At 31.6% G+C, this 22,296-nt stretch overlaps 2 protein-coding genes across 2 annotated transcripts; both read right to left on the bottom strand.

The window, feature by feature from the left end:
- Positions 1 to 407: 407 nt before the first annotated feature.
- Positions 408 to 8,432, bottom strand: LOC105153024 (uncharacterized). Its single transcript, XM_087414094.1, has 8 exons — positions 8,317 to 8,432; positions 7,866 to 8,250; positions 7,310 to 7,660; positions 4,890 to 6,948; positions 3,526 to 4,438; positions 2,753 to 3,337; positions 1,873 to 2,019; positions 408 to 1,547 (listed from the first exon to the last, which is right to left on the bottom strand). The coding sequence occupies exons 1-8, from the start codon at positions 8,430 to 8,432 to the stop codon at positions 1,529 to 1,531; spliced, it is 4,575 nt and encodes a 1,524-aa protein (XP_087270220.1). The 3' UTR covers positions 408 to 1,528.
- On the bottom strand, positions 7,564 to 20,373 carry LOC105153044 (uncharacterized). Its single transcript, XM_087414176.1, has 18 exons — positions 19,985 to 20,373; positions 19,652 to 19,915; positions 19,057 to 19,270; positions 18,672 to 18,987; positions 17,824 to 18,131; positions 17,150 to 17,476; positions 16,509 to 16,870; positions 16,275 to 16,372; positions 15,670 to 16,008; positions 15,162 to 15,568; positions 14,640 to 14,817; positions 14,281 to 14,437; positions 13,566 to 14,211; positions 13,318 to 13,452; positions 12,956 to 13,261; positions 10,676 to 10,970; positions 10,197 to 10,421; positions 7,564 to 9,971 (listed from the first exon to the last, which is right to left on the bottom strand). The coding sequence occupies exons 1-18, from the start codon at positions 20,052 to 20,054 to the stop codon at positions 9,792 to 9,794; spliced, it is 4,827 nt and encodes a 1,608-aa protein (XP_087270302.1). The 5' UTR covers positions 20,055 to 20,373; the 3' UTR covers positions 7,564 to 9,791.
- Positions 20,374 to 22,296: the final 1,923 nt, after the last annotated feature.

The following is a 22,296-nucleotide window of genomic DNA, read 5'->3' on the forward strand; positions in this document are numbered from 1 at the left end:
TAAAATTTGACTAATCATAATGATCAAAAAGTCATCTGTCCGTGTAAAGTGCATGCAGTGATATTAGATATAAATAGATAACTTTTTAAATAACATTTATGATTAGTAAAATTTTAAACAATTATATTTAAAAGACTATTTTACGAAAAAAGTGGTTTTTTTATTTTTATTACTTAATTTTTCACCAAGTTTCACGCTGCGATAATATTACTCTCGAATTTCGGGACATCCTGTATGTCTTAAAAAAAAAAAAAATAAAGAGAAGTATTATATAAATTAAATAATATAATATAAGGCTAAGAATAATTCAAGATATTATGTGAATAATAATATTATTATAAACAATCTAAAAGAAATTAGATATTATAAATAAGTATATAAAAAGAAGTATAATAAATACGTATATATATTTATCGAATATTTTAGATGACTCGAGTTATAAAATATCAGAAAAATATGTGAAATACGTTATTACTCAAATTTCGGTATTTATCAATTGTTATCGCGTCATATGATAATTATTAAGATGGCGCTAATTTGTTTTCTTGAGTTTCGAGGCTATTTACATTCTTTTCAATATACAAAGTATGTGTACAAGATATATGTATACACACACACACACAGACCACCCACGCACGCACGCACGCACGCATGCACGCACGCGCGCGCGCGCGCGCACACACACACACACACACACACACACACACATATAGAGAGCTGAGTTCTCTTATCTCTCTTATGATTTTCTTATGAAATATTACTAGTCTTAGTTAACAATCTGTATTATTCAAAAACATTATGAAATTAGAAATCATAAAAATATCCTAATTATTTTAGCAACATAAATATAAACTGTATTTATAATTATGTACGTATAATTATGATCAATTTATTCGTTGAAATATTGTGCATATAATTCGTTTAAATCATAAAAATAATTTTGTATGCCACAGATTAGCTTTGTTATTTGGAGCACATAAAAAAAATATTTGCCATACATACGCCAGAAATTATATTCATGAGTTAATCCAGGATTTGTTAGTCCAGAATTGTTAATGCTATAAAATTAATAAAAAAGATATTTTTAACGAAAGTCGCGAATAATATTTGCAAATTTTCCGTTTTATTAGTTGTAAAATCGAGCATGAATAATTTATTTATGACATGTTATTTATTTCGTAAAATATTTATAATAATAAAATATTTAATAAAATATTTAATAAAATATAAAAATTAAATCGAGAATAATTAATGAAGATAAAACTAGAATATCCTAAGTAATATATATTATTGACATAAAAATATTAACTAAAATATTTTTATTATTCTTTTGTCTTTTAAATACGTGAATTTTATGCAACTATACACCGCTGTTATATTTACTTGTTATTTGGTTCACCAACGATTACAAGTACTATATAATTAAACGTCATTTATTTTCCTGTATCTATTTCTTGAATTAGTAAAATTCTTTTCGTCTTTGCTTTCATTGCGGTGAATCATCGAATGAGTACCTGCATGGCTTTAATTATTTTACAGTAATGCAACTGCAACAAAGAATACAATAAAGAAAGCAACAATAAGAAGGGTCATACATATACGGGCCTTAGGCCTAGGCTATTCTTAAAAAGAAAAATACGTAGGTATACGAAAAATATTAGTAAAATACTGACAATAAGTGTAACATATTTCCCTATTTTTCTACGTTTCTTTTCAAGAATAAAGGCCCTGATGAAACAAAGCGTAAGAGTAACATTCGCTTATTTACAAAATCTCTAGCGTTCAAACGGTGCCGATATAAATTAGATACTGACAATGCCATGTAAAAAAAAGTTTGCAATTAAAATCCTAAATGTAATTTGTTTTACTTACGTGCAAGGCAAACTCTTGCAGTAATAACATTTTGCCAGCGGTCTCTTACAATTGGATTTGTCTTTCTTGTATCTGCACGGTGTTAATTTACAAACGCAACCAATATGTCGAAATGATATCAATTTTTCAGTGCTTTTACGCTCGTTTCTGGAATTTCGATTCTGGTAATTATTTGATGACTTGCTTTCAGATGACTTTTCTATTTTGGTGTGACTAAGCAATGGTAGATACAAGAATAATTTAGCACAAAAGTTTAATATAATAAATAAGTTAACTGCAGAAAAGTTTTAAACAATTATTTGCTACTTGTTAAGATGTTTATACTATAATAGAATAACTTGCTTAAATCAAGATATATCACTTTTATGTTAATTCAAGTATATACTTAAACGTACTACTTAAAATTTTGATGGTTTTCACTTAAATATCATCAGATAGCTCTGAATATGCATTATTTGGAAAATTTTAATTTTAAATAATCATTTTACATTAAAAAATCATTGATTTACTTTATTTATAATAATTAATATTAAGAAGTTTAAGTTCGTAAGCATTAAATTATTTTTAGATATTTTATCGATTCGATACTTTTGACCCACTCAGTAGAAGAAAGAGAATATAGGGGAATTATTTAGAACGTTGACCGTTAGTCAAACTACTGCTAAGTCTAATTATTAAAATAATAATTTGAAGACAATCTTGAAGGATAAGAAATAATGAAGAACCATTTAAAATCTAACGGCATGAAATTCTATGATGGATACCGTCTGAGTACTCATGTAGCATGAAACTTATACAAGACTCCATATAAAAGTTTATTTTTAGTATTATGTAAATAAATGAAAAAGAAATCTTGTCAAAAAAAGATTCTTTTATATACTTGAGATGATTTTTGGCTTTCCTTTCTTCCTTTCTCTTATCTTGATCGACCGGTAATCCACAACAACAAGGATTTCTCCAGCATCGTGCGCAGCATACAGATTCGCTCATCTTCTGTTGCAGTTCATTTATCACTTCTGAGAAAGCATTTAGTCGTTGATAAGGTAGTTCCTCAGGACGTTGTCGTTTTGATTTTTTGCAGCACTGACATTCTTTAGTGGAATACGGCTCGAAATCTTTATAGTTTCTTTCGAAATATTGTCTGATTTCCCTCTTCGGTTTCCAACTGGTGACGCAAATCGTTCGATTCTCATTCGATCTTTTAGCAATCCGTTCAGAATCACGAACGTGACCCTTGTCACCTTGACAGTTGCAAACATCTGATGGCAATCCGCAATACAAGCACTTTCCGATTGGTGCTCTGCATGTGCATTTGTCTCGAGGGTTATCACAGTATAGACAAATCATTGTCCTCTTGCGGTTGCCGGTTTTCTTGTTCTTATGGCACTTTACTAAAGTCAATGTATTACAGTAACATTGATTTCTTAGTTTACCGCAGTTACTGCACCTTTCTTGTGACCCACACCTGTCAAATATTTCAGGAAATCGTGACCGAAAGATTTATAAAAATATGTATATCTGAGTATTGTTTTTTTGTCTCGGAATTATAATTAAAAACTATATCGAAATATCTAATTAATAAATATTCACTAATTAATATTTAATAAACGTATTTATCTAAAATAATATATACCATTTTATTATATCTCTTACTTGCATTTATCAATAATTCTTGAAAAATCACCGCGCGTTGCACACCATTTACATTTACATTCTTCGTGAGAATGGCAACAGACCGCGGTCTTTCTGCACTTGCGTTCTTTCCGCTTTTTTATACAATAATTTGTGCAGATTTGGGAGCTGATCTTTGAAGATGATGTACCATGAAATTTTGGTTTATCAGTCTTCAAGCAATTTTTTAGATTTAATGTACAGCTACATTGCATAGTTGATAAACGACAATATGCACAGTAAATTTTGTTTTGTTCAAATCTATTATCTTTGCAAGGACAATTATCAATAATATTATTGCACTTTGTGCATTTAACAATGGAATATAAATAATTATTCGAATTGGAAAGTAATTCGCGTGTACAAAGGGCAGATTTTTGCGGTTCCTCTTCCGATTTCTTCTGCAGACAACAAGGCACACGGTCTTTCATATACTTGGCAATCGAGCACAAACAACCATTCGAATCAGAAGGTAGACTGCATTTACAAAGAATAAGTCTTTGTAATTTTTCTTCTACTTTTTTCTGCGGGCAAGCGACATAAATTTTTGTTGTATCATTCAGAATATCTCGGGAAACTGTATTTTTATCAGCAACATCTTTTGGAGCATCTTCGACTGTGGTAACACTCATTTCAGGCATAATTACAACATCCGCTTTTATTTCTTTCGTAACTTTCACGGGACTATGTTCCTGCAAAGTTACTTTTTCTTCTGAGAGTTTCTCTTGGTTGACACGAGTTGTAATTTTTTTAGCAGGAACAGATAGTACTTCAGGCTGTTGGGGTTTAGAATCAGTTGTCACTACAATTGGTAGAACATGCGATCTCTTCGCCGCGATGACACGTAGTAATTTAGGCATTGTCTGGTCTGTTCTTTGAATATCCATCTTTTTTTCTTTTTCAAAAATTATAAAATCGATTACTAGCGTGATTGGTTTTGGTCTTACAAAAATTTTTCTAATTTCTATGAATATATATATAAAATTAATGTAATGCCGCATCAAATTGGCTAACAATAATTTTTATCCATATTAAACAAATGCTATTATATTATTATGTAATACTTATATTTCAATTTAAATAAATATTGCAGAAAATTTATGGAAATAATTCTGAAAGCTTTATATAATTAAGCTTTACAAGACAAGAAAACTATTATAATGATACTAAAATAGTGTCATATTTTAAAACAAGAAATACAATGAAAAAAAAAATAAATTACAATAAATCTTATCTCAAGAAAAGTTGTAAGGTTTGAAAAATAGATCCTCCTAAAGATTAAGGTAAGATCCTCCTGTCTAAAGATTAAGATAATTAAGAATAAGATGAATTAATTTATAATATACCTTTATCTGCAATCTCTGTTTGTAGTGGTTTCATTGATATAGTCACTGTTTTAATAATCTCTCGCTGATCTTTTGTATCATTGAGTTTATCCTCAATTTTCGAAGCAATTTCTGATTGTTCAACATCTCTTTCACCATCAGCAATTGTTTCCTTTGCTTCAATTTTTCCTGTTTCTATTCTGTCTGTAATAAATGTCTTACCACGTTTAATTACATCGATCAATTTTTTTAATTGTCGATGTAAAAGTGACTTTCTCTGATTGTCCTCAATCGTTTTCATTTCTTTCGAAATATCTTGCTTCTCTTCTTTTTCTTGCGAGTTTTCCAATATTTTTTTTTCTTGTTGATTATTTTTATTTGATATCAAGTTTTGCGTAGGATTATTCGATTGTTGAAAGTGATTCCTCATTGATCGATTAAGCGATTGCATTCTTCGCTGATTAATATGAGATTTCGATGTTTTCTTTATACTGGAATTAGATACAAGATTCGAGCGATTATAAAACTGCGCGCGTGGTAATGTAGAATAAACATTTTTTGACAATGGTTTAGAGTCTTTAATTGATTCAATAGGAACACGAGGTACGTTTTTCGATCCATCATTCATCATTTTGTTTATTTGTTCATTAGTAAATTGTTGTCCCGTACAACAACTATTAGCAACATCATATTTATTATTTGGTTTTACCATCCTTTTATTGCCAGCATTTTTTTTCGGACTATTTAAGTTTGAGCTAGTTGTACTTTCTTCCACAAGTTTATCCTTTACATCGTTTAGGGATGCTCTGTTAACAACGTCTTGGTTGGCAAAGTTTGAATCGAGAATCTCCTTACAAATTGTTTCCTTTAGAGTATCTTCGGAGTCAGAATGTTCCGTCTTGTAAACTATTGCTTCTTCCGGGAGCCCATTCGGTTCTCTAAATGCTGTCTTGCAAACTGTGATATCTTCCGGATGCTCTTCGGTAACGAATTCCTGGCAGACTGTTGTTACTTTCGAAGGTTCGACCGAATTTCCAAATCTTGTTTCACACACACTCAAATGTTCCTCTTCCTTCTTACATGTTCGTGATTTTTCAAAACATTTCCCATCGTCAGGTGACGTCTCGCATACAGTTACACTTTTGACTAATTTTCTAGGTGTTCGACAAATGGATATTTTTTCTAGACTCTCTGCGACATTGCACACATTTTGAGAGAGCTCTTTCTTGTCTCTCTCAATGTTCTTGCAATAATCTTCATCCTCCTCCGCAATACAACTACACGTGGACCATCGTCGAGCTATTATCTCCCTTTGGCAACTTCCGAGAGATTGTTGCAAGCGTTTATATCCTGTCTGCCTCTTCCGTATATCATTGCGATTTATTGATGAATCCTGGAATATTTTATTTCGATATTTACAACCATCTGCGAAATACTCTCTAGGTTCCTCGCCGAACGCGCACTCCGTGTAGATCGATTTCGGTAACCACCTGCTACCATCGACCGCATGACACATGGTGCATTCGCTATCGTTTCCGCGAACATTATTATTACGATCGTTATTTTTGCGATAATTCCTTTGTTCCACATCAGTACAAATCGCTCTTGACACGAAGACATCATTGTCGTCTAGCTTGGCTTTTGGTTCTGAAGGATACGTGGTCATCCAAGACTCTGGATGTTTATTGTTACACGCGCTGAAACTCGAACACGGAACCGTTAAGTACGACGAGTCCTGTTGAAGATCTATGTTATCCATATCTTTACAGTAGTAATCGTCTTTGGTCGATGAGATAGCGCCCTTGCATCGGACGTATTCGTCGTTGACATCTGTTTCTTCCTTGCTGTTGGCTTCGCTCAATTCCTTCCTGCTGATCCTGTGCTGTAATGTTTCGTTATCGTCACTCTTCTCATGAATAAAATTAGGCAACCGCTGCACTAGCAATTTCTTCTGTTTCTCTTTTATCCTGTTTATGAGCTTACATGATGAAGCACTGCTAGCGCTAGCGCTTCTCGAATTGGATTCGGTAATTGTATTAGAGCTTGTATCTGTGTAAGGAGGTCTTAATTTTTTTCTTCCCTTTTCGAACACAACCAGTTATAATTAGATATTATATTTTAATAATCAGATAAATTAATAATTATTTCTAGTTTATAATATATCATTGAAATAATTATAGTACGATATTATATGGACATAATGACAAAATAATTAATTCCAGCATTAATATTTATTAGCTTTCACTTTTTTCATGGTACCATCATTATCCGTATTGGTTTATTAATGTAAATACTTAAATTATTTATAATTATACATAATGTATTCATAATGGTAAGCATAATATAAATGTGTCTTTAAACAAAATATTAATCCATTAATGTATTTTGAAATCTGAATTATACGTTTTATATTGGATAAAAAAGATTATTTGATAACTTACCTGGTTACTGTCATTAGTCTCCGAGCAAATATAGATATTGACATTCCCAGTCATTCTGCGATTATCGGTGTTCACATTATTCGCTGATTTCGAATACTTTTTACTCTTTCTTTCACCGTTAACTTTATTTTGTGCTAGTAATGGTATTGCGTTCTCATGCATTTTTTTGCACAAATATGAACTGTCATGCGTGGATAATTTATCACGCTGCCGTGAAACATGGCATGTAGTTTGTCGATTGGTGCAAACGTTGAGTGATTCCTTGCAACGTTCTTCTAATGCGCGAGATCGACTTGCATCGGATATTCCTTTAGGTTCCTTTGAACAGGGCAAGATCAACTGTTTCTCTTCCTGTTTCAAAGAAGTTTATTTACCAAAATTTTATCTTGTTATTTAATTATTTTCTATAAGGAGTAATAAATTACACAAAACTGAAAATATTTTTGACATCATTGTTTAATCTACTGGTGTTTAGTTTTATATTTTTACGAAAAATATGAAATATCTAGAGAAAAATTCTAAAGATATGTTGTGGATACTTGCATCTTATAGGTACCATTGAGCTTTTCACGAGAGTTTTCATAGCATCTTTAATAGAATTATTGATCCGTTTAAGGGAATCGTTTATTTCTTTGTTGATCATCTCACTGAGCCTTGTTGGACTCGTATCTTCATCGCGCGCGAGTACCTTCTTTTTCGCCAATATATCCATGCAAATATCTCGCTTGATCCTTTTCTCTCCGCACGTTTCCAAAGTGCACGCGCAATTCGCCTCCGGCATTCTGTTATCATTTTCCGCCTTATTTTCCGGCTCTTGTTCTTTCATGATATTCTCTCCCTTCTCTTCGTCCACGTTAAAGCTTCCAGAGTTTCTCTCCTTCCTACTTTCGGCTGATCGGCGAAGACCGACGTATTGATCCTCAACGGGGAAAACCGATGGTCTTTACGTCGCGGAAGAGGTAAGCTACATTTGCACTGTGCAAAAGTATCTTTTGTGCGGAAAATACCGTGCTCTATCTCTTGAGTCTTTAAATCCTCTGTCGGTTGAGAATCTACTGCTTTTCCTCTCGCTTCGATTTTTAACCCTAATCGTTTCTGCCCGTGTAAGCTTCTTACCCCCCATTATCGTTTCTCGTGACGCATGTTTCCTTCAGCTTTGTTACACAAATATATAACTCACTGTTCTTTTTATTTTTTTAAATTCTTAGAAATGCTTACATTCTTCGTCGTAAAACTACAATCGTTCATACTTGAAAATTTGAGTTACTTGGTTAAGTATCACGTCATATTGACATAGTAATGAAAGAAAATGTTGAAAGTTACTTTCGTACGTCTTTTATTTTTTTTTCTTATGACGATTACGAACATTATTTATCCTTGTTTAACATTTGGTATATAGCAGGGACGAAATAATTTCGAGCATTGCGAGCGTTAAGTGAAACGCACTTCTATGTATTGAATAACTTTTAATTCTGATTATTTATTGATAAATTATTGATATTATTGAATTGTTGATATTATTGAATTATTAATATGAATTTTTTATTATGTTCCGAAATCTCATAATTAATTATTCTATAAAAATATTATTCTTAATAACATGTATACATTGTTAAAAAATTAACAAATTTGAAGAGCACATCTATTGTTATCTCTCCAAACAAAATTTTTAAGTGTTAAAATCATTTATAAATCTGACAATAATCAAACATACAATTCAAAAATAACTACAGAATAAATACAGAAAAAGGAAGCTATTCATTTCTAAGGACTTCGATTTCCATTTTATCTTTCTTTTTTGTTTCGATGGTATGTATACACATGAAATCGACCAATACATTATTCACGTAGCTTGTTGATCGCATTTCCGATGGTCACGAGTTTCGGAATCCTTCGTGATTTACGAGCGTTCTCAATTTGCCTGTGAAAAATATACGATCGTCTTCGAAGGTTCCGCGTTAGTAAATGGATTTTCAAACAGTACAACTTTGACTCATACTCATTGAGCTTATTAATTAATCATTTAGTCGTAATAGCATTTAACACCAACGATAAGAAATCTGTTGTTTGCTTTTGATTCTGGTAGTCATTGTACTTGTTTTCAAACTTCAGTGCAGTTCATGTTATCCAGTTATGCACATAAAGTGAATAATTGCATTCGTATACAATACGTGAATGCGAATAACGCGATTTTTTAATATTATTATCAACTTTATTAAATATTTGATATGTTGCTCCATAACGCTACTTGATAAACACTTGATATCAGAGAAGTGATTATTATTTTTTTAATTTGATATCATTCCAAAATAAATTAAGCTTATAAATTCTGCTAAACTTATCAATATCTAAAATTTAATTAGACTTTTAATTATTTACATATTTTAGAAAATTTCACAGATAAAGCCATCTTAACATTTAAATAATATTTATCACTAACACACTAATTACAAAACTTCTTTCTTATAGCGCTAAAACATATTTATGAGATATCAACATTATTATCTGTGGTTTCGTCAGCCGAAGTTGAAACATCAAATCGACGATGTTCGCAGTAACTGCAAACCGATGAGATCTCGCTAAACGATTCACTTTGAAATTTTTGAGTTGCGTCATATATTGTAGTATACTCTTCTTCTCTTTCGCGTTTATCACACTTTGGCTGCATACGAACATTAATTATAACACTAATTATATTTTATTGAAACATAAAGCATTTATATGCATTAAATTCCGGAACAGCATAAATTAATTTTAAATTGTTTTAGCTTCCATACTGAAAGCCAACATGCAACTGAATTTTCCGTGGTTAACTGCAATTTACGCATAAATTCACTTTTACCATCCTAATCCCGGTTAAATTTCTCGTGAATAAAGTTTCATTTACCTTAAACTTGTTTACTTTCTTAAACTTCGACGTCGTCGTAATTTCATGATCATTTTTCGGAGGAAATAATTGTTTCAGATCTTTACATTTGTCTGCGCGCTGAGATAAAGATATTAGAGGCTTGTCAGTTTTCATCACTTTCTTCCGAAACTCTCGCACCACGTCTTTGAAAGTTTGCGTTTCTTGATATGGAAGGGTATTCCCCTCGGTCAGTCTTGTGGAGACCTTGGAATGTATTCATATCGAAACTAAGAGATATTCTATATCTTTAACCTTTCATTCTTAAGCTACCATGTTGCTACGTAATCACATTGAGAATACTTTTCATTTCCAACAATCACATAGCAACAAAGTATATTAAGATTCAATCAGGGAAATTAATCAAGCTGAATTAGCATGTTACTAGATGCGACAGAGTTCAAGAATTCTTAGATAATTTTTAGATAATAGGTAATAAGAGCTAAAATAAATTTTGTTACCGAAGTTAGTCTGCTAACGCTTTCATCGCACATTACAGAAGTACCGTATGCCCACTCCTTCGATTTTGTACTCGAGAGAGAATCCTTCGTATTTCGAAGAGCGCTCAAAGCCGTCCATCTTCTAGCTTCTCGTTCTTGAATTAATCTCATTCTATCGTGTTCTTTCAGCTCTTCTATTAAACCTGGCGTTTGATACGCAGGTAGATATTTCTTCAACATAGGTACTTCTAATCTGGTTTTACGTACATTAACATCGTACTTCTTTTTTACATGCTGTGATTTCTTTTCTGATAAACTGTAATTTAAAAAACTGATTTAATTTTTTTACTCTAAACTTTATTAATATTTTAATAAATATTTTATCCAGTTAAATAAATATATATATATATATATGTATGTGTATATGTATCATCAGACTTTATTTTAAAAATCTTGCTTTATTTGTAATATTTTATTTTTGTGAGTTATATATAAATACAAGTAGCGGATGAAATTTGAATTATTTAAATATTTCTATATACAGGATGGGATTATTACTATCTTAGATATATCTTTACAGATCTATGAGATCCAGAAGAAAGAACTGTGTAATCAAATTGCATGATATAAAGAGAGCTATCATATTGCAATAAATCAATCAATCGTGCAAAATGTATCCATTTCAAGAACAAATTGATAAGATTCTCATTTATGGAGAATGTAACAAAATTTAATGCGAAAAAAAATTATATCGCTGAATGCTATTCTGATCGTACTCGACGTTCGCATTGAACATTTAAAAATGTATGCAATAAACTTAAACAAAATGGTAGCTTAAATAAAAGTAAAAGTGAACATGAAAAGCGAATAACTTATGAAGGGAATGAAATTGGGATTCTTGTGCAAAGTGGCTCGAAATTCTCACATTAGTTTGCGACAAACTGAACCAGAAACTGTTATTAGTCTAAGGAATGTATTCTACATTTTGGACCGTTACAAATTACACCTTTATACTATCTCGACCTTCACGAAGCATTATATGAAATGAATTTTGTGAATTGTATTGAATTTTGTTAAGGGGCTCAATATCAAATTCGGAACAATTATTCATTTTTCATATCGTGTTACTGATAAGACAATAGGTATTTACTAATCACAGGAATGTTAATTTGCATTTCTGGACAATATATTCTTATTAGTTACAGCAGATCAAATATCAGAAGCACTCTAAATATATATGGTGCAATATCGGCTTATATATATATAGATAAGTCTTATATATTTTAAAATTATTTTAAGTACAGACTCAAGATATGTTATGAATCGATCATAAAACCGTGTTGGTAACATCTTAAAACATTACTTAAGACAGTCTTGAAATAAGAACTATGAATATCATAGCTAACAAAATTATTAATCCTTATTTTATCGACGGACATCTAAATGGAAACAAGTACATCACTTTTCTTAGATATATATTCGGTCTTTTATTAGAAAACTTGTCTTTAATCACAGGACGAACAATGTACCGCACGATGAATATTCGACTCATTTTTCATTGATTACAAGAAATAAATTTAATGAAAAATTTAATCAATTTAATTCCAGCAAATCGCTGGAATAGACATGAGAACCGTATAGACCAGCTCATTCACCAGATACCACTGAACTTTTTATGGGACAATAAAAGATATAATTTATAAAGAAGAACCAACTATCTCAAAAGATGCAACAACGAATCATTGCAGCCTATGCGTTGATAACTTTTGAAATTATTAAAAACTAATCAGTGATTATTAAAGACTAAACAGTAAAAAAATCCAATGTTGTATTGATAGTAATAGTCATCATCTTTTATAAATATTACAAACATCATTTAATATGCTAATTAATAATAAAATAACAAATAAAATGTTACATAATATACAATATATATATATAGAAAAACGCAAGTTTATGATAAACTTTTTATCGTTTTTAATTTTCAATCTTGTCTGATAATCTTGGGTTATAAGTTCTGACTTGTTTTGAACGTCCCTATCATGTTATGGAAAAAAAAATTTTCGAATTTATTTAAAAAATTAAGATGACCTTCAAAGCACCTTCACCTCGACAAATTATTATCGCCATATGATAGCCTCCTGCAATTTTGGTTACGCAAATCTTTTTCTGCATTTTATAAATTTGAAGATATTTAAGATTGTAATAATTATTGCCTCACTCTGTATATTTTCTATAATATTCCTATTTAATATATTTCTATTTTCTCTAAAATAGGATAAAATTTCTATATAAACATACTCATTATTATATGAACTCAAAAGTTTCCGTTGATAATCTTGACAGCAAGCTATTTGTTTAGATGCTGTAAATTGTGGTTGAACATGACAAGACCAGACTTTTGGCTTGTTTGCAGACTTCAGATCGCAGGCATCATCTTTCCTGCTTTGAGTATCTTCCCTGTCGCGAAGATTACACTGAGTTTGACGATCTTCTCTTAATTCAGCTAATGATCTTAACGGAGGAACGATTCTTCTCCGTCTTCGAATACTATCAGCACAGCATTCTGTGCGACTTACACAAAGAAAGTCTTCCGCGTGTCGTGTACTATCAAATCATTGATCTTAGAAACTTAAATGTAAAATACAACATGAGAATGTTACCTGGGATGTCCATGAATTTGCATATCGCGGCTGTAAATCATTCCTTGCTTTCTTCTATCATAAAGCTTTTCTTTAATCAATGTTGGCTTATTGCAATATTTTTGTTTTTTCCGTGGTGAACTACTATCAGGTTCTCTATATATAACATGAAATTGTATTCTTATAATAGATTAAGTAAATTAAATAATTAAATACGTTAAGTAATTTAAAAAAATTTTTTCTTTCATTACATTTTCTCTTTTCGTTACCTCTGTTTACGTTTATATTTATCGATCCATTTTTCATGTCTTCTGTTTTCTTTTTTCTTTTTCTTTTCTAAGTCAGCTGCTCTGGAAAATTGCGTGTCGATATGCAACATCTTATCACACTTTTTGTATTTTTCAGATTTTCGCAGATCCGTTTGAATACTTTTTTCGAGTGCAGATTTTTTAGTTTCATGCGCGGAAACCTGAACACTTTTTTGTTCCATTTCAATATCTTCTTCAAATTCCGCCGACTTTCTATCGTCAATACGTATTTCTACCGTTCCCGATTGCTTCGTTAATTTTTCCATGGCAGGTTTTTCGCGTCTTTTTACTTGGCACGTGACGCTGTACAACTCCGAACTAGCCAACGGATCGTACAATCGAGCTTTTTCATTTACTTTCGAAGGTGATGCTATTACTTCTTTTCTGGCTTTTTTTTCGCTAGATAATTCTTCAGTTTGTTTTTTTTTGACAAAGTATTTTCTCACACCTATTTCTTCTGCAAAATTATTTAATTCCGCAATTGTTTTGCTATTTTTCGCTAACGATCCCCTTCGATTATTTTCGATTAGAGCTTTACCTCTTTGTTGTTCTATTTCACTATCTATCGATGTTTCTTCCGTAGTGACAATTTCTTCTGCTTTCTTTTCTGAAAATCAGACAAATATGCTTGATTGATTATGCTTCTTTTTTTTGTGTATTTTAAAATAGAAGATACTTTGATCTAATCTTTCCCAATCAGTAGTCAAGAATTTCGTTTCCGACATTGCGTCTGTTTTAGACATTTCATTAGTTTGTTCTGTAACACTCACATCCGATTGACTTATGCTATCTTTGACATCGCAAGATGTTTGTGACATGCACGAACAAGGAATCTAAATAAATCCATTTTTTATTAATACAAATAAATATAACATTATAAGAATTGAGAAATATTAAATAAATGTGTAAATAAATTACTGCTTATTTTCATCAGATAATAATTTTAATTTTGTTAAAATATAATATTTTTTTAATACTCAACGCTAACCAGAGAATTAAAATTTTACAGAAGTAAGTAGAAAATGATAAGTATACTTGAGTGTAATCATCACTAGTGACGTTTGATTTGTCTATTTTTTGATTGTCGAATATTCTGGTATTTGATAAAATATTAACACGTTCCGTCGGAAGAACACATCCTCGTTTCGATTGCGAATCTTTAATCTCGTTCACTTCGAAATATGCCGTATCCTTCGAAATTGGCTGAAGATATCTATAACATGGATTACATTGTGCACATTAGCGTTATAAAAATATCTATATATCGCTTGTTTACTACATGACAATTAAAAACAAGCAAAGTTTTTTTCAGAAAATAAATATTTTGAATTATTAAAATTTTGTAATATTAACTTTAAAGTATAATTTTAATATAATAACTGATTACAAAGGAATAAAAGTATGTTCTTTTAAAGTAATCTTCTTTCTTTTCAGCTCTTTTTTGCAAGCAACTAAAAAATGACAATTTTTTAATTGTAATAAATGATGAAGCGATATTATAGATTTCATATTTATTGTTTAGTGACATTTAATTTAAGCTATATAGTTTTGCTATACCTTGGTAACTTTTTCATCGTAAATTTCTTCTCGTGAGGGTGTCTCAGTCTTACATCGTCAGCTCTCACGTGAGAATCTGGTTGGCGACAGATCGTTCCGCGTCGTGCACGATGCGAATCATAATTTCTGCTGTAAATGTTATCCTCGGAATCGTCATGATCTGAAATGATTTGCAAACAATTTACTTGCCGATCGTGCGTCTTTAAGAGCGCGTGCTGTTCGTTCTCTTCATCGGTGGAAGACGAGGAAACGGAGGAAGAGCTCTTATGCTTCGCATCTTTTTTCGTAGTACGAATTCGTCGATACGTTTGTACAGGCGAGGTAGATTGATTTCCAGAAAGCATCCGTACTATTCTATCTAGGAGAGACGGTTTTCTCATTCGCCATTTGCCGTCGCTATCGGTCGTCTAAAAGGAAACGAAAATTCACTGTAAATGATCGATGCAGAAATTACTGATTAAAAATGAAATGAAAAAAAGATGCTAGCGAGATATCGATGTTATTTTACCGTTCTTTTGCCGAGCCAAGAAATTTTTGTGAGTGCAGCAAGGATTCTTCCTACGCGACTACTTCGTTTTCTTGCTTTGGCAGTACCGTCTTTTAAGAGTAATTCCTTTGAGCTGTCGTCTATCTTAATGTGAATTACCTCTTCTTCATCTAGCTCTTGTGTAGCGCAAGACTCGGTGTCCGCTATTGACGTAGACGAGCTGGAATCGTTCTTGCGCGGGGAAGAGCAGGATTTCCTTTTCAATCTGGTACGAAGCCTCCTACGAGCTCTTACCACGAAACAGGACGTTGGATCCTCGCTGCTCGAAGTAACTTCCTTCGCCAATGGCTCGTTAAAAATCTAAATCAAACATTTTTTCTACTGAGCAGTTCTTGATTATTGGCATCTATTATTGAAGCCAATTTGCTTTTTTATTAGCATAAAAAATTAAGCTTTTTTAAGTTTCTAAAAAAACTGATAATTTATTTACCTACAAATCATGATATCAAGTATTAGATTATAATTCGAAAAGTTTATTTGTTTATTAAAGTTAATTTCGCAAAAAATTGTTTATATATACATATATATAAATTTTTAATAAAATTTGTTTGTTTATAATGCCTCACTTGAATCGTAACGTCTTCTCTTATTTTCTGCGCTTCGATGTCTTTGAATGGCATTTTCTGATGCTCGACTTCGATCTCTCGCGATCCTTCTTGATAAGCTGACACATGTAATTATTATTTTAACTAACTCGAATTTATTTTTTTTTTATGGATGATTTGTGAAATAAATTGCGTGCATTTGAAGGCATATATTGTAGTAAAAGTATATGCGAAACATAAAAGTGATGTACATACTATAACTATAGACCGACTCAGAACTACTTTCACTGCTATCATCGTCCGTTTGGACTGCTACATTTTTCTTTTCAACAACTATTCTTTCCTCTTTCATTTCTTCAGATATTCTTTTTTCCGGTATTTTTTCCTCTGGCACTTTTTCTTCCGGTATTATTTCTTCTGGTACCCTTTTTTCCGGTATTTCTTCTTCTATTTCTTCTTTTATTTCTACTTCTTTTGGTTTTTCTTCTTTTATTTCTTCTTCTTTTGGTTCTTCTTCTTTTGGTTTTTCTTCTTCAATTAGTTCTTCTTTTTCATCGACATAAGTACTTATTGGCATAGGTTCCTTTCTTGCAATCAATTGCTCATCCGATGAATCTCTAACTCGATTAAAAACGAGATAATAAATCAATATTACATAGTTTTAATAATATATTTTGAACTCGTAAAGATGTAAATATTCCTTTAAATTGTAATTAAATTGACGTATAATTCTTGTAAAGAATAATTATTTAGAAAAGCAATAAATTATTTTTCTAATATTTATAAATATAAATATTTTTTTTTTAAAACGTGATACATTGCTTGTAATATGTTGCATAATACTTTTATTCTCGTATTTCCTAAACTTTCTTGCAACATTTATTATTAGAACTTACCGCTCCTCGCTAATATCCGACAAATCGCCGTACTCGATAGGCGATCGGCAAATCGTGCAGAGATTCTGCAAGTCTGCGAAGCATTGGATGCAGAATAAACCGAGGCAGCCTGGCGTGGCACATTTAATGTGCGGTTCCCGATCGGAACGTTCCACGGAACCGCACAGGAGACACACGTTCTGCTTTTGAGGGAACAATTTGTTCAGGAAAGGGCAAATAGCCAGACATCGTTCTCTGAACGTGACTCTCTCGATTCTCTCGCCCTCGCTCATGCCGAACTTGCGGCGCAACTGGCGTCGTGCAAATTTCAGAAAGCTTCCTCTCGATCTGTGCACGAATTGAACTCATTAACTAAACGCAGTTTGCAGTTTATATCGATTAAAGTAAGAAAAAAACTGAATGAAAAATTGCACGATGGAAGAAACATCGTTATTTTCATATAATTTAATATTAAGAGAGTTTTTTTAATATTTTTTATTTTAATCCTGTCAGATTTTAATACTCAATTAAAAGTGACGAAGCGTACAACGTACTTTTAATGTAATAGACCAACATCAACCTTTAATAATATTTTATGCAACGACCAACATAAAACTTTAAAAGTACTTTGTTAAAAGTACTTTGATATCAATGAGCCGGTCGATTACTTCATTAGCTAATTGAAAATACATTACCTAATTATATGATTATACAACCAAGCAGCTCTTTGCTTTGCTCTTTCCGGGTGATATTTGCACATCACGACATGCCGCAATCGTAATCCGTACGGTTCAAATATCGCCATAATCCAGCAGAAGGCGATCAACGTCACAATCTGCGTATACCGATCTAAATTTGGAGGGATGGGATCTGGGAGGCAGGGTATCGTATCGATCTCTATATCCTTCGCGTGTGGCGTGAAGGCTTTCACGATGCTTCGATAAAGGTCGGCGAGATAGCCGTCACCAGACACATGGACGCTCACGAAATTGGGTCGTTGGACCTAGATCGATATATACGTTCCGCCATTATATTACCTTCCATCGTGATTATTCTACGCCGCGGTATATATCCGACCGCCGATTGTCGATATTCACCGCCGCACTCCACGCAAATCTCGATAACAAAATTGCGGTTGTAAGCTAACAGAACATTCAATTAACTCAGTCAGCGAAATGTACGTCAATTGTAATTTAATTCTTCAGAAATTCTAATTGCCGATCATAAATTTTAAAATAAATTGATCAGCAATAGAATAAATTGATGATGCTTGAACTGGAAATTATAAGATACATACAAAAATAAATTATATACTAAGATCCATTTTAATCGAATATGACTTTCTTCACTTATTTATATTAAACATTTCTCAATCAATTTTCACTCACTATTATTAAAAGCTATTTTTAAATTAATTTAAAAGTAGCTTTTTATCGTTACATTTATCGTAAAAGATAATAATTAAATATTAAAGGATCTAAAAAAATTCTTGAAGCATAAATACATTTTTATTTATTAATCAATATTAGTCTCATTAAAATACCTTTGTTTCAATCCGTCCGTGATACCTGATAGTGCTAAGAATCCAATAAAGACTGTAATCCGCCATCATATGAATGCAGATTTTAAACGTCGTTAAGCCCAAAAAAACTACAGATTTCGCGAGCTTTATTTTTTCTACTTTGATCAGAGTGACGGACGTCAATGGGATGTATCGATTTCTTTCGCGGCGGTTTAACGGCAAAATGGTTTCCTTATCCTGACGTGTTCTTATTAGATCGATAGTGCGCAGATCATCAGTTAAGTAGCGATTATCGAAACGATCGCTCGTCAGCCATTTATGCCGATAACGCAAAATCCTTTAGAAAATATTTCAATATACAAAATTATTTTGGTTGCAATTATTAAAATGACACCTTAAAATTTACCTTAGCAGCATGAAGAAAATAAAGAAAGTGGTCCCGAAACTCATCCAATCAAATACAGCTAAAAATCTATCGGTCCTCTCTCGTATCTCTGTAATTATACCAGTTGATACGTCTTCGATGGTTTTAGTTTGGTTCGTCTCAAAATGGAAAGAATGCGAAAATTTCACTTTAACGTAGAACATCGCTTTTATGTGGCGAGTGAATCTTTTGATCTCTATGTAAGCAAAAGATATTAAATCAGAAAGAAGTACATAAAAGCTTAGCAATATTATGCTGATGGAAAAATTTTTAAATTCATAAATCGCCGTACTCTCATTTATCGACTTTAATGCAAATTTTATTTTTAATATAAAGAGTTCTCTTACTTTTTCTTTTTATTTAAAAAGTTATAAAATGTTTTATGCTTATGATTAAATGTTTCATGAATATTTAAAATTGTAAATAGATTGTATTCCGATAAATTTAAAAATCGTTGATATTTACATGAGTCTGGAAATTTAAAAAAATTTATTCTAGTAATAAAGCTTCCTTTATAAAGTATTTTATGAAGTCTTTTCTCTTAAAAATCTTTTATACGTTTATAACGTCAACATACTTTCCTGTACAGCGTTAACTATAGTATCGGCGACATAAGATACGAGTATGCAGATGAAGTCTAGAGGTTTCACTGCGTAGCACAAAGCACCGACGACGTACGTCAGATTGCAAACCCCTCCGAAAAGGGGACCGAGTTTCGCCTTGCAGTCATCTACCGCACCTTCAAAGACTCTCTGACACCTGTCGAACGGCGTACCCAGCTTCTTGTTGCAAATATTCACAACGTTGCCCAGCCATTGGAAAACCGACGTGATCACTCTTACTGAAAGATACATTTTTAAAGTTACGAAGATCGATTATACGTAAAGCCAATGGAAAAACGTTGACTCACGTATACTTAGTACGAGTCGTTTGATAGCCACGAGAGTTTGCTTAATTTTCTTCATGACCATCTTTACCATCTTTATTACTTTCGATATCGCGTCTCTCAAAGCGTAGAAGGGTTCTTTTACTAAATCAACTACATTCTTCACGGCTTGCTTTAATTGTTCCTATATGTATATTTTTATAAATTATATTAATAATAACAATTTCAAATAATGATGACGAATCAAAAGACATAATCAATTTTATGAATTCGAGAATGCAACGGAAAGATTGCGGAATTGATGATATGTTTAAGCCATTGTCGGTCAAACAAAAGATCTAACGAAGGATAGAACCAAGGATGTGTGTTTCAAGGATCTAACATTGTGTAAAGATATAAAGACATAAATAGAATATGTAAGAGAACTCACCTGTGAGAGCTTACCTGTCCACAGGCTAAAGATTCCGAAAGGACACTAATATTATGCAAGACATTCTTTGCCGGTCCGGTAAGTGTTAGAATAAAGGCATAGGCTATCAAGGCCTGTCTACCACGTTTAGAAAAGAATTGCGGTAGCAACAGAAACACGATACACCTGTGCAAATGTTCATATAAAGTCATAAAAGAATATAAAAAGAAGATAAAACTATAGGGTATAATAAAAGTAAAAAATTCCAAGATAGAATTTTGATACTTTTAATTAATTATAATTTTAATAATTTACGTATTCCATGGATCATAATTCTTGTATTTATATCATTGAAATTCATGTAAGGCGAAATTACCTTACACGATGAGAAAACGCCAAACCGAGTGTGAGAATCATTCCGAGGATCGAGCACAATATCGTTGCAGACGAGAGAGTAAAACTTAGTTGAATCACGAAGAACACGAAAAACATATATGTAAGAAATATACCAAACAAGAACCCAAAAATACTCTTCAGAGTATAATTTTCAAGCGAACCATCTATACGAAGAAGTCTCACTTTTTTATAAATCCATAGATGCTTTAATGGGGAAATTATTCGATTCCAGAAATGCTTAAACTTCTTTCTGTATCTATAAAAGTGCGATTGCGTGTAATAGCTTGATTACAAAAAAAAAAATAATAGTACACTAAAATAAAATATTTATGGTGCATTAAATAAAAAATATCATCAAAATTGAGAGAGAGAGAGAGAGAGAGAGAGAAGCACTCATTAAAAATGTACTCATTAAAGATATACGTATAATATAATATATAAATGATGAAGTAGAATTTTACGCGTAAAATTGATATCGATCGATAAATTAAAAGAGTTAAAAGGAGTTAAATGGCAGGTTCACTTTAATCTCTTTCGTCGGAGACGCTGCTTCAAAGTCAGATGCGGCTTGACACCCTCGAAGATCTCAATCGATCTCAATTTCTCATCTTCGTATCTCAATCTAGCTTTCTCTAGCTTCCTCGCTTGGAGAACTAATTGAAAAAATGCCATGCTCTTAGTCACGTACTTTATCTAATCTTTTATTACTGAACATTTACGCGTAAACGTTATAAATTATATAATTATCCTAATTAATAAATATCTTATTATAATATGTTAAATATCTATGCTAAATGTCACTAAATGTCAGGTTCCAGCATAAACTGAAGTTTCTAGCAACTTGCATACGTTCATTCTGATTCTTCGTTGTTTATGTTTTATCCATAAATAAGCTACTTTTTATGTGCATTTTTACTGTTATTTATTTAGAATTTATTACTTTTTTAATGTAATTTAATTTTTTTTTTCAATAACTCCTATTTTATAATATATAATAAAATTATAATATATTATAATATATAATATATAATATATAATATAATATATTTACTATTATGACTATTAATAATTATTAAACTGATATCTTTTTAATTTTATTTTGCCTTCAAATAAAAAATTGGATCAATTCTCTCAAATTTTTATTTCAGTTTTGTGAGAGAATAGACATTTTATGTATGAATAAGATTTTGACTAAAGGTAAATAGTTATGCAGACATTCTGCATAACTATTAACATAGACTGATATATTGGAACTTCAAATTCCGTTACCAGCAAATGATCACAGAGGTACACGTCGGCAGATGAACAAGCAATGATAAAAGCCACGAGTTACCAGTACTGGTTTATCAAGAATTTTAATCCGAGCAATGATACGTAATGCAGTTTCCGTTTGATTACAAATATTATTATTTTTTTATCGTATACAAGTATGTATACATTAAAACTGATAACTATTGCAGAACCTTTAAAAATATTAAAGCTTGAATTACAATTGTAAAATAAAAACTAAAGTAAATTTATGCTCATACTT

Source organism: Acromyrmex echinatior, chromosome 15 (assembly GCF_024713525.1).
Source record: "Acromyrmex echinatior isolate Ae372 chromosome 15, ASM2471352v2, whole genome shotgun sequence".
NCBI lineage: Eukaryota > Metazoa > Arthropoda > Insecta > Hymenoptera > Formicidae > Acromyrmex > Acromyrmex echinatior.

Bases quoted from the DNA above. Each gene is read 5' to 3' on its own strand.
- LOC105153024 (XM_087414094.1), bottom strand. From the start codon at position 8,432: ATGGGGGGTAAGAAGCTTACACGGGCAGAAACGATTAGGGTTAAAAAT. The intron at 6,949-7,309 runs GTAAGTTATCAA...GTGTTCGAAAAG, and splicing joins AGACTAATGACAGTAACCAG to GGAAGAAAAAAATTAAGACC. The intron at 2,020-2,752 runs GTATATAAAAGA...TCGAAATTCCAG, and splicing joins AAAGCCAAAAATCATCTCAA to AAACGAGCGTAAAAGCACTG.
- LOC105153044 (XM_087414176.1), bottom strand. From the start codon at position 20,054: ATGGTAAAGATGGTCATGAAGAAAATTAAGCAAACTCTCGTGGCTATC. The intron at 18,988-19,056 runs GTAAATTTTAAG...TATTTTCTAAAG, and splicing joins ATTTTCTTCATGCTGCTAAG to GATTTTGCGTTATCGGCATA. The intron at 13,262-13,317 runs GTAACATTCTCA...ATGATTTGATAG, and splicing joins CAAATTCATGGACATCCCAG to TACACGACACGCGGAAGACT.